Raw genomic sequence first — 17,075 nt, 5'->3', positions numbered from 1 at the left:
CAGCCCCTTTCTCAAACATGGACAGACTCTAAAACAAAGAACTCAGATTTCTACAAATTGTGTTTCCAAGAAGCATGTAAGATACTTACCATCCCTGCTGGAAATGGCCTCTGTGATGAAGACATGTACTTTGAGATTCTTCAGTGGCTTGTGGAGAACACATGTCCCCTCCCCACTTCCTGGCCAGGGAAAGTCAGTGCCTATTGCAATTCTCTCTCAGCTCTACATCACCCAGATCACCACTCCAGAGTTCTATCAGCTCCCAGGAATCCCAAACAGCTTAGTTCATGGCTTGGATCTGCCCCACATGGGAAGCTGATTTTCTTTGAGTAAGGAAATGACCACCCAGGAAAGCCAATACACCAGTCTGTCAAGATGCCAACATTCTGCTTTATTTATTCACATTAAGATTTATGAATGGAAAGGGCTTTTTGCTCTCATGCTATAATTTGTAAACAGAAGAATGAAGTAAAAATAACAGATACAATTCCTTTGGTATACCCAAGACTTTGACATTTTTTTTATTCTGTCATGAGACTGTGATTTCCTCTCTTTGTGGCAGCTGCCCTTGCCAGACAACTGTTTTCCTCACTTGCTTGACTCTTGCTTCAACAGTTCATGGATGCAGCACACCAAACATTTCCATCTCTAACCTGTTGTCTACCTTCTGTTCATTGATACGACAAAAGGAAGTAAACTGGAAGTCATATATGGACGTGTTCAAGGCTTGGAATATTGACTGTCATGAGAAGCTTCTCACATGCTGCCCATCAAGATCATATACAATCACTATCAAGACCTCACTCAGCTAGCAGCGTGCCAATTACCGAGCCAGTTATTCAAAGACTAGACAAACAGAATTCCGGGATGCTGTTTCCGTTGGTTTCTAGCTCAAAGGGTTCCAGCTGACGATACTCGAATGTCACGCGGTTGATGTGTTTCCCACTGGAGACCATGCGTACCACAGCGTTGTCACAGCTGATTTTCATCTGGGCTGTAATCGATGGGGAAAAAATAATAAACTATAAATATATAAACTATAAATATATAACTAAACAGGCTATAGAAAAGACAGTAAAGTCAGTGCTCTCCACTACATAAGTTAAACAGGAAGGTGGGATAGGGCCATGAATGACAAATCACTTTCAGTCAAAACATCTTTTTTTTAAACTATATAATTAGTTGGAGAAACATGAAGTGGATCGGCCTTTCTCTGCACATACAGGAAACCACAGGACAAGGAAAGCTGGCTAGAAAGAGACAAGGTTTCTCTTTGACTTTTGTCCTGTCTTCCTGCCTGCAATGCTTAGGTAGCAAAGGGGACAATGGTAACCAGTGAACTCTGTTCCATGCTGGCCTTTCTAGACACAGCAGACAGTTAAGGGTGGGAACAGAATCCGGGGATTTACGTGGCAGCTAGTGTAGAGAGGCGGGACTGCATGGTGTTTGTGTGGACCTGACAATCCCGTTGATTACACCTGAAGTCTGGATGATGGCTACAGTTTGCAGGTCAGTGAGACTCACTTGCACGGAGTGGGTACACACCGAGTAGCCAGCTATTGTTCTAGTGCCGTGGTTCCCAACCTTCCTAATGCTTCAACCCTTTAACACAGTTCTTCATGCTGTGGTGATCCCCAACCATGAAGTTACTTTCATTGCTGCTTCATAAATGTAGTTTTGCTACTGTTATGAATTGTAATGCAAATATCAAATATGCAGGATATCTAATATGCATCTGACCCCAAAGGGGTTGAGACCCACAGTTTAAAAATCAGTTTTCTATTGTTTACAAACACCTTTCAAACTGTCCTACGGAATAGCTTCGAACATTCTCGCTTGGCCTACATCCAATGCTTTCATGGTCTGAATGGGCACCCGACACCGGTTTGTCACTTCTCCTGGCAGATGTGCCCAAGCGACTCACAATGAAAGTCAGATTATTTCCATTGAAAATTACTTTCCATTTATTTCTATTACCACAGTTTGATTCCTGACACACATTTTATCTGCCGTATGATAATCCTCCGCTGTTTTAATTTTCTCAGACTTTCCCCTCATATGTTGCCTCTGCAGGTTATTTCTCGGTGCTGAGACACGCTCCCACTATCACCACGTCACAGGCGCCTCACACACATCCCTAGGAGCAAACAGCCTGATAATGTCAGCAGGGTGACAGTCTATTTGAAGGCGTGATAAGTTTCAACCCTGATTTTTTTTTTTACACACGAATATGAAATAAGCTAGATGAACTGTTGCCTGGAGGCCGTGTTTATCTTTCTTTAGATAATTCAGAAGGCTGGTTTTCTTTCTGGGGTCTCTCTGAACATGAATATACATGATATGTCCTGTTTCCTTTAGCTAATGTGCATACTATTTGTTTTGACATAATTTCTAACAAAATTCGATTTAAAGGACAGGGTCTCTAATGGTTCCATGGTTTTGGACCAAGCTTAGAGGATACAGAAACAGCTGCATGTGCCAGCTGTGTAGCTCAGTGGTAAAACATTTGGCCTGAGTGTGATGCCCTGGATACGGCCCCTAGCACCACATAAATAAATGAATAAGAAAAAATTTTAAAACAATAAAGAAATCAAAACTACCTAAAATGAATCAGGAAGTGATATAATTCTAGCTTTAAATGACTTAACTTTGGTTTAACTATGTCCCTAATTTAGACAAAGAAGTTTTGGGGCCTTCCTAGTACCTCTTCACCTAACCTAAGTTCGTATAACTCAAGCAGAAATAAGATGACTTCAATTATCTAATCTTAGGTCACAAGTGTTCTCCGGTCATATTATTTCACTCCACTCAAATACATGTCCCTAAGTTCTTTCCCACAGCAGTCCTGGAGCCATGCAATATCTCAGAAGGCGACTGCCGAAGACCGTCTGCACAGCCACATGCAATGACTGCGTCCATCAGAGAAAAGACCAGCAGTCTAAAAGATTCCTCTGGGCCTGATCATGTCTACCTGTGATCCCAGCACTCCAGAGGCTGAGACAGGAAACCAAGAGTGCAAGGCCAGCCAGTCTCAAAGGGGGGGGGGGGGAGGAGAGAGAGAGAGAGAGAGAGAGAGAGAGAGAGAGAGAGAGAGAGAGAGAGAGAGAGCAAAACTATCTTCTCAACTTCAGCAAAGTCAGTTCAGACACCTTTAGGAAGCAAACTTTGCCTCAGTGACACAGCTTGCCTTGGTCCAGTCCAACCTGTCTCATGGAGTCATTTTCATGCCCGTGAATCTGAGGAGGAGGCAGGACATTCCAGGTGACCCTTCCTGCCTACCTGTGTGCACGACTTCTCTTTCAGAGACGTTTTGTTTACTGAGGACTCAGAGAGAGAAAATACTGGTGATGTGACCTTATTTTAACACCAGGAGGCAACTGATCAAAACAGCTGTCGGCTTTGTAACTTCATTACCCAGTTGGAGGAGGCTCTGTGGGGATGCAAGAGGAGGGCCTCTGAGGGGAAGGGTCTGTGCCATTTGGTGCTGGTGTTTTTTGTCTTCGGTTTTAATTTGTCTCTTTCCAGACTACCAATGATTCCTTTAACCTAAAGTGCAGGTATGAGGGCGACCGTATAGAGTTGTTCTATGGAAACCTCCCCCACCACATACAATTATTTTGGTCACGAGGTCAGTAGTGCGGACCCCATTCTCACACACCTTAGCCTGAGCATCCCCATTGGTCCCAGATGAGGCGGAGCTGGCCCCATTTGGCAGCTGCATCCTAAAGTAGCTTTGTATTAAAGATGAGCGCTTTGAGATTTCAGAATTTGCATCTGGGTAGTAGTGGCCTCTGAAAGGCTAGTATAGCCGCACAAGTTGGGGAAACTCGGGAGCTTAGAGGTGTTCTAGAGATCTTGCTGCTTTGTTGTGTGTGTACTGTAAGTAATTCGGCCCTGTATATATGTGTATATATCATATATGCAATCTATATATGTATAAATACCTACATACGTACACATATATGAGACTGTATCATAAACAGGCGGCAAAGTTATTTAGTTATCACCTCATTCTTATACTGTTACCAATCACAGATATTTTTACCATTTGAACTGCCAGTCAATAAACACATTAGTCTCCAAAAAATAAAAGCAGAGACCTTCCCTAAAGTGGAGAAACATTGTCTTTTTCAAAGTTTTCCCTAATATCCTCACTGTTCTGCAGGCTTCTCTTTTGATGTTTTTACTTAGGGAATAAGCTCTGTTACTATACATAGCCTCTAAAGGAAAATTCACACATTGACTTGACATATAAAACCAATTTTTTTGGTAGAATTTGTCTTCTTGTATGTTAAAAGTTGGGGTGTCTTATTCAAGGGAATCACCCTGATAGCTACATATGTGACAACTGAAGAGCCATCTCACCAGGACCGTGAAAAGGGGAACACAGGTCCGCTAAAGGCATCATCTTGGAGGGGTCCAGTCCGGGTCCTCCCAGCAGCTCCACGAAGTCGCCAGTCCTGCCACAGCTGGCTGCGGGTTTCTAAGAGAATAGCAGTGGTCAGAGCAAGATGTAGGTAAAACCTATTTCAGAGACCAAACTGAGGCAAGAGAGGATCAGCGAGCGCATTCTGCCAGCCCTCAACCTCTGCCTGTGCCTTTGACTCAAGCATCAGAGACGCCAGAAATCGGTTAAGGTGAAAAACAAAAAAACAAACCAAAAAAACCTCCCAAGATTAGTTTTCTATATAGGTCGATTGCTCATTTTTTTTTGAAATGTATGTGCACTTTTTAAGGGCAAAATTCAATGACTGAAAAAAATGAAGCTGGAATTCGTAAGTTCAGAATAAGATGTGTGAACATACCTCAGGGTACTTGGCCACGCGCCAAGCCCTCGGGAAGCATGCGGTCAGATGAAAAGAGACCCAGCCACCTGCAGTTTATAATTATATTATAATGTGTATATTTGAATTCCATGTTCTCCCTCAGCTTGTTTCTTTGCCTCTTGTTAATAATGGAAATTTTCTGTTCTTAGAACAGGTTTCTTCTACAAGGAAGGATTTAGATTACTCATGAGTATATTTTAAAAAGAATAGAACTGTGATTTGGGGCTCAAGTAAGTCAGACTTACCACTTGCTCTTTCCTTTAAAGAAAACCAAATCCTTTCCATGGTACTCAGAGGAAGAAGTCATCCTAAGCCTCTGAACCATCATTACCTACTTCCCCAAAACCTCCCACTGTTCTCAGCCAAGTGATTTCCGGGCCTCACTCAACACACAGCAAGCGTGCATTCTCAGTCCCAAATGTGGCACTTGGCTCCTGCCTCACATACCCGGGTTAGCCTTGACTTCATGCCAATCCTCCCAGACACTGGGGTTATAGGAGTGAGCTACCACACCTACGAATGTGTCTTAAGCTCTTAGCGAAGTTTTCATCGCGGCTCCGCATTTTCAGTCTGGACTGCCTCCCACCCTCCGTGTTGCCGGAGACTCTGTTATTCATTGATGCGTGCTCATTAAGAGATCTAATGGTATATGGCGGGCGGCCAGAAGTTAACCAGCTAAATCCTGACACATGGGAGACCAAATCTAAAACTGAGGACTTTAAACGCCAACCATGCAGGTACACACATATCAGACATTTAGAGGACATTGAAGATTGAGGGGAACTAAAATTAAAGTGTTATATAATGGCAACTATTTGGCTAAGGAAAGGCGATCACGGGAGTGGCTTATGTTTAAACAACCTACTATGTGCACAGCTGTTTGCTTAGGTACTTCGAACACAATTTCATTGCATGATGAAATAAAGATTTAATTAGGCCCACTGTGCACTAGTTTGTGAACTGAGCATCATATAAGCTATTTAGGAATGAAAGAACATAATCGCCTTTCCCATGAGTAGGTAGGCGGAAGTTTCCAGTAGGTGAGCTGTGACGTCTCTCCTCTCGGTAAATCCTCGCAGGTTTTCCCATAAATAGGGGCAGAAAGTGAGCTGCACGGGGACCTGTCTGGGGTTCTGGGCCTCCCAGTAGCTCCTGCATGTCTGTGTTGAGGTTTTAAGCTCCTACCATCTCGCGCTAGACTGACCTGTGCCAAAGGCGCACCCCAGCTTGTTGAATTGGAAGTTAAGTCCCCCGCTGCTTATGATGAATGTTTGAAGTCTCTCCTCCCCGTACACAGAAAGCTGAGGTGCTTACAGAATGGTCTTGAGACGCTCTCTCACAGCAACCAGGGTATCTTACAGGGGCCGTGGAAAAGGCAGCATATCTCCAGGCCATTCACCAGATGGGAGTCAGAGCGACCTTCAGACAGCACTCAACGGGTCATGGCCAGCAGAACCCATAGTTTTCCTACTGTGCCTACTGCACACACCTACACAGGGACAGCACACGCTGCACTGCACACAACTGCACAGGGACAGCACACGCTGCACTGCACACAACTGCACAGGGACAGCACACGCTGCACTGCACACAACTGCACAGGGACAGCACACGCTGCACTGCACACACCTGCACAGGGACAGCACACGCTGCACTGCACACACCTGCACAGGGACAGCACACGCTGCACTGCACACACCTGCACAGGGACAGCACACTCTGCACTGCACACACCTGCACAGGGACAGCACACACTGGCTGCTCTGCCCATCCCCTTTCTACTCTGCCCCTTCCTGTTTCTCTGATGCAGCCTGCCTACTTCTGCCTGGCAGCCCTGTTCTCTCTGCTCCTCCTCCTTCCCATTGCTGCTGCTCCTTCTGGTCTATTGCTCCGGTCAAACCTGAAGCATCTTCTCAGAAGTTTCCTTTTCTGACCACATCGTCTCAGCCAGTTCTCTCTGTCTACCACTTTCCTGCTCCTGACTCTCAAACCATTCTCCTGCATTTTCTGTACAGATTCACTGCAGTTTGAAATCTGTGGGAATTTTGCCTGTCATCCCACTAGAAAATAGGCTCCCTGTGAGCAGGACCTGCCTTGTTCGTTGCTTATTTTTAGAATCAGGAATAGTTCCTTATACAAAGTAATTTTATTATTATTATTATTATTTTATCCTCATTATTAATTTGGCGGTAGTAGTAAAGGGAGAAGTAGCTGTGTAGTCCAGGCTAGCCTGGCACAAGAGGTTCTCCCATCTCAGTCCCCAAGTCCTGGGATTATAAGTGTAAGTGACCCTACCTAGCTCTCAATACCCAGGCCACAGAAAGTAGATTTTAAAGAAACTGATGCCTTAATGCCTAGAACACAGTAGGCTCTAAAATGTTAAGGGGGAGTACCAAAACATTCTATTCAATCCCTAAAGTGCAGATCTGCCAATCTGTTACCACACCTTCCGCCTTCTAGATTCTACACAAAGAACGCATGGCATCTGAACACTCTCAGGCTGGACCCAAGGCACTCAGACATCCTTACAAAGAACCACTCCTCCATCAAGGTCCAACAACCACAAAGGCAAGGCAAAGGCATGTGAGTCTGGTGCTGGAGGTAGGTGGATGGAAATGATTTTTCTCAGCCTTGTTCCTTATTCAGTTTACACAAAGCTCTGAATGTTTGAGGACCCTGGCTGCCTCTGATACCACCAAATGCACGTGCTAGTTTAACTTAGGCCTCCGAACAAGGAAACGGAAATGAGTGTGACTCACAGAGAAGTCACGATCTGTGCAAATAGACCCAGTCGAGCCAGCATTCATCTTAAGGCACGTTCGGAAACTGATATGAAAGCAAGTTGGTAGGAAATGTCACAGTTAATTTTTTTTTAGGCAAAATGTCATACAACACGCTCTTCAAAACTTGACTGCTATTTGCAATATCAAAACCCAATTTCATATTTTATGCCGCCGTTAGCATTCTTTCATAGAGCAGTGCTGTCAATGAGAGAGCCTTCCTCTGTATCAAAAGAAAATTCCAATAATCAGAAAAGCAGCTGTGTCGATGACTCACCGGAGGCTCGGCTAGGAGAGGGCTTTTGCGAAAGAGGAAAGCACAAGAGCGTTCAATTGTAATTACAGACTGCAGCTTTCCCAAATGAAAGCAGCGTTTCCTAAGTCACCAGAAGAACACTGGAGAAGTCAGGATGGGCACCTGAGCGCTTGCCTCCAGTGTGACTGAAATAGGCTTTGACAGAGCCTGGGAAGCACACGGGAAGCTTAGAGTCGGCGGCCCCATGCTTCCAACTTCCTGACACGAGGTGTGTTTTGGCACCGATAAAACCAGTGGCCTCACCAAACAGCCAAGGAGCAAGCAAGCCACTGACCTTTAACTGAAGACCATGCCAGTGTCCCAGAGTGAGATCAGAGATTCTGATTGCCACAGGGTAGATGATGGAGAAGCTGCAGTTTTGGTGCTGATGTGGGACCACCAGAGAAAACCTTCCACTCGGGGTCTGGGAGATGACATTGCAAGCTTTTGGGGGGGAAAGTTACAATTACATTATTTGGGATGCTTTTTTAAATAGAAATTCATGATATCTTCATTCTATATTTCAGTTCATGGACACAGATATAGCCAATCTGGGGCTCACTGACCATGTGTGGCCAGAATAGTTATAAATGGGGCCGATCATATTTATAGACTACACTCTTATATCCCAACATCCACAGGGTGGTCCTCTCTAGTTAGGTTTTGTGCCCAGGGAGAGAGCGTATATCACAATGACAGTCTGAGGAAAGGATGGAGCTGGAGAATAGAACTCATCAGTGGCCTGTGGGTGTGTCAGAAAGCACTGGGGCATCTAGCCTTTGTCTCTGGTTTATAAAAACCCTAAGGTAGGAACTCTTATCCATCACACCTGAGAGTGGTCCTAGGAACACTTCCATTAAGTCGCATCTAGGACCAAGCTGGGAGGATGAGGCTCAAAGGTGAAGCCAGAACCTAACGCTATGTGAAATCCTCACCCCTAAAATTTGGAGCTATGGTTAAAACAAGACAAAACCAAAAAGCAAAACAAAAAAACCATAAGTAATTTTATTCTAAAGATTTTATGATCGTGACAAAAGAAGGTGAGAATAAATTAGACAGCAGCCTTATTTATGCCTAATACTTATTTTCTGGGGATTGATTAGGGCAATGTTGACTAAATCCTCAATTTTTAAACCTTGGTAGTCAAAAGGTTTTCTGAAGTTTTCCTTTTTCTTTTTATTTCAAACTTAAAACCAAGGTGTTCTTCTATCTATGAAACAGAGGCATGGGATTTGCTTTTGGGCTAACCTACCTCCTTGTATATTTTTTAATTACACTTAATGTCAGAAAGAAGTGAAATTCCTTGACAATTCTAAAAGGCATCTTCTGATTTCTCACCAAGTAGAATTCAGGAGAAATGGGTCCTAGCCAATCGTTCTACTTCTCAGATAGCCTCAAGTTTCCAGCCTTCTCTCTCTCTTACTCTCTCCTTCCCTCCCTTCCTCCACTTCCCTCCCTGAAGCTGGAGTTTAAACCACAGTTTGTGCACCCCCAGACAAGCGGTTTGCTACTTAACTCCATCCCAGCCTCCCAGGATTTTCTCTTAATGAGAAAATAAGCTGAGGTGTGGACTCATTTTGCTCAAATCATGCTCTTTCAGCTTCAGTTCTAGTTTTACAGCCTACCCTGCGTGTTTCAGAATTGAGCTGAGTCAGGGTGGTGGCTTCGTGGTAGAAGACAACAAGGAAGAAAGCGACACAGAAGCGCTCTGGTCCGTCTCTCTCCTCAGGGTATGGCATCTGCCCACCTCATCTCAGGAGCACCACCTTCCAGCCTTTGTTTACAAAGCTCTGGCACCAAATGATCCCTCAAGCTTAGCCTGCATCTGGGGGATGGTTTGGGAGATTAAAATTAGTTACTGAACCCATTGTAAAGCCTTGGGAGGGCAGAACAAGACCTTGCCTAGCCTGGGAAATATAAATCAAAAACTGTGGTTGGATTTTCATAACAACAAATAAAGACTTCATAGCACTCCTTGGTTTAAGTCCGTGAAGTAGGATCTGACCTTGACAAAGCTGGTGTGATCATCTACTCTGTGGGAGTCCTGTCTTTTCCTTGAGCTTACTTACGGAAGAGGTTGGGGTCAGTCTTGGTGGTTAATGTGAATCCATTCCCTGGCTCGTGGATCCTGAAGAACACCATGGCCACGTTCTGGGACGATCTGATGCTCCTTCGGGTTAGACCACTCTCACAGAAATCTGTGTACCGCTTCATGGTGGGTAGAGGGTGATCCTGAGAGCTTGGAAATTTCTCCCCCTTGAGGATCCAGCCATCAAATACCTTCAAATGATGATAATGATAATAATGATGAGTAATAATAATAATAATAATAGTATAGGCATAAATGGTCACTTTCACCAACTCCTGAAGTCAGCGTTTGTTGAAAAGAAGGGGGAAAGCTACCCAGCAATGAGCCTTCAGTTTCAAGCAGAAACCCGCAGCCCTTACTCACAATCTGCTTGCTTTCCATTCATAGGCATTTTGAATGTGCAGATTGGTTACAAGTAATCTTATCAATTGATCTTTTTTCTACATAAGCCTTCACGATGCTAAGTTTGCACATCTTCTTATATTTTATCAACTAGTTTGGTAAAAGGACATTATAGACAACGCTGATTGTTTATTTTGCCTTTTCTACATTTAGGTGAACTCTCCAGGAGTGATACTTGGGTTTCACTGGACCTCAGCTTCTATTTTGCCTCTAGTCAGTGAAATGTGAACCAAAACAAATCTCAAAGGATTAATAACAGCAACAAAAGTGTTCTGGATATGATGGAGGATGTTTGTAATCCCTGTACTGCAGAGGCTTAGCAGGAAGCATCATGAGTATACAGCCAAGCTGGGTACATAGAGTGATTGACCAGTGACTTCTTTTCCAGTGCCTCACTCTTTACATTAAAAAAAAAATCATCACCCCAAGTTATTTGATAGATGATAGATAGATAGATAGATAGATAGATAGATAGATAGATAGATGTGTGTGTGTTTGTGTGTGTGTGTGTGTGTGTGTGTGTTTAATGCTGCAGTCTGGTGGTGCTAGTTAGTAAGCCATGTAAGACTTTGCTCATCGCTTCCTAAGTTAGCTTTGGAACAAAGAGTCAAAGTCAATTGACTCCGCTCTCAAAATCACAATAGGGCTCCGTTTTACTGAGTCCATCATAGCATCATTACCAACAATCTGGGTGCAATTTTTTTTTCTAGCAAGCTTGACAGCTTCCCAAACGGTTCTACTTTGGAAGTGCCAAGCGTAAGCGTTTTATTGGGGCAGTAGAACTCCATCCACCCTGCCTCAGCTCCTTGTGTGGCTATGGAGACTGAGGCGGGAGGGGGGGTACTGTGAGTCTTGGTAATTCTCTTCCCTTTTCACGTATCTTAAACCAGAATTCCTCTCAGCGTCCCTCCCAAGACCAGTGCCCTGCTACCCTCAAACCCCATCAGCCGGGCTCCCAAGAGCCTCTGCGCTCCTGGAAGAGCGAGGTGGGCTCAGATCGCTGATGGCAAGAGGAGAACTCGCCACCTAAGAGGTTCTCACGGTAGACTCGGGAACTCCCGCCGATTATTTTTGCCATGTTTTGTCTGCCCCAAATTGCACCACAGCGTTTCACGCTGCAAGCTCGAGTGTTAGGAAATCCCTAGGAGTTGAGGAGCGCTCCGAAGGGAAACTAAACCACCAAAGTTCAGGGGCGCTGGACCTGCAGTGTGTGGGGCGAGACCCTCCTTAGGAATCCAGCCTCCTGGGTCTCGCCCAGTGAGCTTCTGAGACTCAGGAACAAACTGGTTCAGAGTTGCCCCCAAGTGGCCAGGCTTAGGGGCACGGGGCTGGGACTGCGTGGAGCGGGAGCACCCTCACCTTCAGGAAGTCCCCACCCTGGCAGTCGATGGAGATCAGGTCGTAGTGAATGGTGATGAACTCCTCGGGTTCCCCAATGAAGAAGACGGCGCAGTGTAGCTGCGGCCGGTCGGCGGTGAAGGTGAACTGTCCGGGGAGGCTCAGCATGTCCAGGCACCCTGAGGGAAAGCATGGAGCCAGGGGTCCCCAGCTGCCTCAGGAAGCCGCTCTCAGCCACCCCATTCCCGGCCACTGCCCGCGTGGTGCTCCATGCCGGAGCTCCCAGCTTAGGCTGCCCCTGGGTTCCCTCGCTCTGGCTGGGAAGGAACCTCAAGGATGCCACAACCAGGAGGTCCCAGTCAGTCCCCGGCTGGAGATCCTGAAAACCTGTCCTAGGTGCAGATCCCCAGCCTCCCGCCTCCCGGGAGCCCATACAGTGAAGCAAGACAGCCCCGACTCACGCAGAGCCCGGCGATACGGCTGCTCCCTGGCCAGGTCCCGCTTCAGATTGGCGCCGAAGAGCAAGAAAGGGTCATAGTCCGCGGCTTCTTGCACCTAGCAAGGAAAGCAGAACGGTCCGGAAAAGTTCAGGGGGAGGGAAAAAAGAGGAGCAGGAACAGGGCACCCTCCTTGCAGCTCGGGGAAGCGAACTGAGAGGGCGTCTATGTCTCCCCGAGTCTGGAGACTACGAGTGAGTCTTAGATTCTTTCCATCAGATCAGGGTACCCAGGCACCCTCGGCGGTCAGAGAAAGGCAAGCAGTTAGGATGCTCAGAGGCAGGGAGAAGGCAAGTCTAGGAGAACCAGGGGAAAGAGGATGCAAAAGAGGGGGGAGACTATGAGCCCCTCCAAGTGTCCCTGGCTGAATACTTGCTGGAAAGGTGTTAAGAATGAAGAAGAATTGCTCACCTCTAGGTAGTGGCTCTCTCCCCTTAGTGCTGTCAGGAGGATCAGAATGAAGTGACACTGGAGTTTGAAGTTCCGTGACATGCTGGCCTTGTCTCTGCAGCTGGTGCGCTCTGCTGCGGAGATCTTAGGCATATCTCCCCACACCTTCACCCACGCTGAGAGCTCGAGGCTGCTAGGGTCCCTTTCCTGGGTCTCTTTTATAGAGCAGTAGAGAGGGGAGGCTCTCTGCCCCTTAGCTGATCGGAGCTTAGTTACCATGGGTTACCCTGCCTCCGTGACAAAATACGTGGCAATGACGAGGGTCCAGCTCTCAGCCACAAATATTGCAGCACGGCCCAGCATTATTCACCAAGAATGACTCCAATCATTAGAACCTAGTGACCTGAACGTATAGGAGAAAGAATGAGGAAGGGACAGAGTCCTTGCCCTATCATTACATTGTAATATGTGTGTATGTATGTATATATATATATATATACATATATATATATATGGAATTTTCAATTTTGCAAAGAAAGTGACAAAATTACACACATACATAAAGTGCCCAGACACATATGATCTCACCGTGGCCCAAGTCACATAATTGTGGATGGGATCCTGCTGGCAATGGCCAGAGAGTAGCATCAATACCACTACCATGCCTCTCCATAAGCCACACGAGGTATTTTCTGCTTCAAATCTTTGACAAAACCTGGTTTTACAGAATTTCGCAGGCATGAAATTCCAGGCTTTATGAACTCTGCTTTCTTCTGGTCCAGCATTCCTTTCATGAAAGACGAGGGTCTGTAGACCTCTGGATGCTGGTTGGGCTGTCCCTGGCCTGGGCAGTTCACTGTGTACACACCCCTGGACAGTTTCCTGTAGCCAGGACTTTAGCCTCCCAGGAATCACTGTGAGCATGCTACTCCACTCTGTGCTTCCAAACACCGGGGCGCTTGGACTCATGGGGAAAAACTGACAAACAGGCCCAATCAGTGGGTAGGAATCCAGACAGGAGTTAAGTATAAGATTACTTTGTCCATGGTCAATGTGGAGATATTGCCTTCTGGGCTTCCCTACCCCCTTACAATAGGTGATAACTACTGATCGAAAAATCGAACATGAGACCATGATGTAAGGTTTTAATGGAAGAAAATAGCTATATTTGTGGTTTAAAAAAACTGAAAGGTCACAGTAATCTCATGCTATCAGAATTTGGTGTTTCCATATTTGAGACAACATTGAGCTCTGCAGGGGCTGTGTCTTAGGAGTTTCATCTGGAGGTTTTCCTGTCCTGGTCTAACATTATAAACTGTCCTTAGACCAGACTACAGAGCAGAAAGAACACACAAAGGTCACAAGCACTGGCCACCATGTCCTGTCTCCATGCTCCACGTTGTTTACTTACCTTAATTTCAGAGCAGCAAAGGGAACCCTGATAGAAACGAAAGAAAAGCTAATAGCTTACCATCACCTGGCCATCCTAAAGGCATCGGGCCATCTTCAGGACCACATCCCATCCTGTTTGCACCTAGAGGGATCCTGAGGTACATTTACCTGGCATACCATTGCTGTAGGAAGCCTCACAGCCAGTGGTTACCCACCCACTGGAGCATGGCCTCTAATGCTATATAAACCTATATAGAGCATGCGTCCACTCTCTTTTTCTGGTTGCAGGATTCCATTTCTTATCTCCGTTCAAGCAGAGGATTCATTCTGATTTGTGAGATTACCCCTAATAAATAACCATCGATTCTGAACTAGTGTAGGATTTCTTTTAAGCGGTCTTTATACCATGACCAACTCTCCTCTCCCATCAACGTAGACCAGGCCTTGACCTGCCTAGGGCTCACCCCAACACTTACATTCAGCCCAACACAGTCTTTTCCACTTGGAGGGTGTGGAACTTATGCCATCTCAGCTACAAGCTACTCATTAGCATCAAGATAGCTAACATCAAGAAGATATTGTTTCCTGACTCACTCTTCACATACACGTCCACCCTCCCAACCCTATTCCCATCTCCTCCAGCACGTGGACAATGGTGCTCTCTACATGCTCACACACAAAAATGCATGCATAGATAGACAGATAGGTAGATAGACAGACAGACAGACAGATAGATAGATAGATGATAGATAGATGATAGATAGACAGACAGACAGATAGATGATAGATACACAGATAGACAGACAGATAGATAGGCAAATAGAGTTTTTTGTTTTGTTTTCTTTTAGTTTTTAGATAAACAAAGATGAAGCTAGTCATAGTGGCACATGCCTATAAACCCAGCACTGAGGAGACAGAGACAGGAGGATTGTGAGCTCCAGGCCAGCTTGGTTGCATAGTGAGACCTTGTCTCAAAGAAAGAGAAAGATGGCATGGGGGAGGAAGGAAGGAAGGGAGGGAGAGAAAGGGGGAGGGGGATGGAGGGAGGGAAGGAGGGAGACAAAGAGGAAGGAAAGGAGGAGAGAGAAAGACTAAGGAATAAAACTTATCCAGAACCAGTAAAACTGATTCCATTGCTTTCATGATGTCTTAATGTTTGACTTGGCTGATATTTGTTTTCTCACGGCAAGAAAATGGCCTGAGTTCTACTTCTTGGCAGGCATCCAGCTCAGGACACAGTCCAGGTCACACAGTCCAGGTCAGCTGATTTCTGGAGCTGACCCATCCTACAGATCTGGGACTTCACTTGTGTAGATGAACAATTCCAACCACCACTCAACAGCTGGCAGTCAGTGTTCTACCCTTTGCTGCTAAGAGGTGGGTATTTCAGATACTTCAAAGAGGTAGACTCCTCAGCACTCTGAACAATTGGGATCACAGAGTTTCCTGCTAGCTTGGGATACATAGCAAGATGCATAGCTTGGGATATACAGCGGTGGTGGCACACGCCTTTAATCCCAGCACTCAGGAGGCAGAGGCAGGTGGATCTCTGTGAGTTTGAGGCCAACCTGGTCTGCAGAGTGAGTGAGTTCCAGGACAGTCAAGGCTATAAAGTGAGATCCTGTCTCAAAAACAACAAACAAACAAAAAACCCACCAGAATCCTGTAGTATTTGTCGTCTATGACTGGCTTATTTCATTTAGTACAGTTCCTTAAGGTTCACCTAGACTTAGTAGACAATGGGATTTGCCTCCCTTTCTTTGACAATAGCCATCTCAACACACAACAGTGTGAAGTCAAGGCTCACTGTGTTTTTTATCTGATTTTCCTTGATAGTCAATGATGTTGATCATCTTTTTACATAATTATTGGTCATTGATGTGTATTCTTTGGAGAAATGTCTTTTCAAATCCCAACACTGATCTGGGTGCACACGTCTTTAATCCTGGCATCTGGGAGAGAGAAACAGTTGATCTTTGAGTTCAAGGCCAGCCTGGTCCACAGAACAAGTTCTATGACAGACAGAGTTACACAAGGAAACCCTGTCTCAAACAACAACAACAACAAACCCCCGAGCCTATTGGATAGTAGAGCTAGGTTTTGTTTTGTTCTGCTATATAGAATTCCTTAGGCTCTGTGGTAAATAGCGCATTGTTAGAAGACGAGCAGTAAGTATTTTCTGGCATTCAATAGTTTACACTATTGATTGATTCCCTTGCTGCGCAGAAACTTTTTAATTTGATGTGACACCCATGGCTTATTGTTGCTTTTGTTGTCGGTGTTCTTGTTGTTGTCACAGCTATGAAGTCATTGTCAAGAGCAATATTGTAAATCATTTTCCCACTTTTCTGATAGTTTTACAGTTTAAGGTCTTCTACTTAGTCATTAATCCATTTTGAGTTTATTTTTGTGGATGATGTTTGTTTCATTCTTCTGCATGTGGCTATCTAGTCTTCCAGAGATCAGGAATTACCAAGACCACTTGCCCTTTCCTCGGTGTGTGTTCTTGGTGCCCTTGTTCAAGTTGAGCGCACCTGACTATATGAATCTATTCCTGGGCCTGCTGTGTCTCTCAATGGACCACTGTCATCCCCCCTTAGCCCAATACTGCGGTTGACAGCTGTAGCTTTGAAGTCTGAGGTCAATAAGTCTGCTGCCTCCTACTTTTTGTTTTTTTCTCAGTATTTTTTAGTTTTCATATTAATTTTAGAATTTTTTATAATTTTATCAAAAATACATTTTAATATTTTAATGCAACTGTCTATCATCCATAAGGTTACTTTTTGGAGGTATTCGAGGTCAGCAAGAAACTGAGCCAATCCCATTTGGGGAACTGGCGTGAGCCAGACTTGGATGATGTCCTCATGTTTCAGCAACTTTCAACCCACGTGAAGATTTGCAGTCAAGAGAAGTTAAAATCTGGTGGTGGTGGGGACTCCAAGTGATTGATAGTTATTCTTGTTTGTTTGTTTTTTGAGACAGGGTTTTTCTGTGTCGCTTTGGAGCCTATCCTGGAAGTCACTCTGTAGACCAGAATGGCCTGGAACTCACCTCTGGAACTCATCC

The 17,075-nt window shown here is 45.2% G+C and overlaps 1 protein-coding gene across 1 annotated transcript; it reads right to left on the bottom strand.

Annotated features, from left to right (window-relative positions):
• Window positions 1–382: 382 nt before the first annotated feature.
• Window positions 383–12,776, bottom strand: Crhbp (corticotropin releasing hormone binding protein). The gene is made up of 7 exons (XM_057789998.1): window positions 12,639–12,776; window positions 12,192–12,285; window positions 11,752–11,909; window positions 9,971–10,181; window positions 8,197–8,345; window positions 4,366–4,483; window positions 383–994 (listed from the first exon to the last, which is right to left on the bottom strand). Exons 1-7 carry the CDS (start codon window positions 12,768–12,770, stop codon window positions 840–842), a joined length of 1,017 nt encoding a protein of 338 aa, XP_057645981.1. The 5' UTR covers window positions 12,771–12,776; the 3' UTR covers window positions 383–839.
• Between the last annotated feature and the right edge of the window lie 4,299 nt (window positions 12,777–17,075).

The sequence above is a fragment of the Chionomys nivalis genome, chromosome 15 (assembly GCF_950005125.1).
Source record: "Chionomys nivalis chromosome 15, mChiNiv1.1, whole genome shotgun sequence".
NCBI classification, from domain to species: Eukaryota; Metazoa; Chordata; class Mammalia; order Rodentia; family Cricetidae; genus Chionomys; species Chionomys nivalis.
Note: the sequence above shows the minus strand (reverse complement) of the source record. Positions and strands in the feature narration are given on the sequence as shown.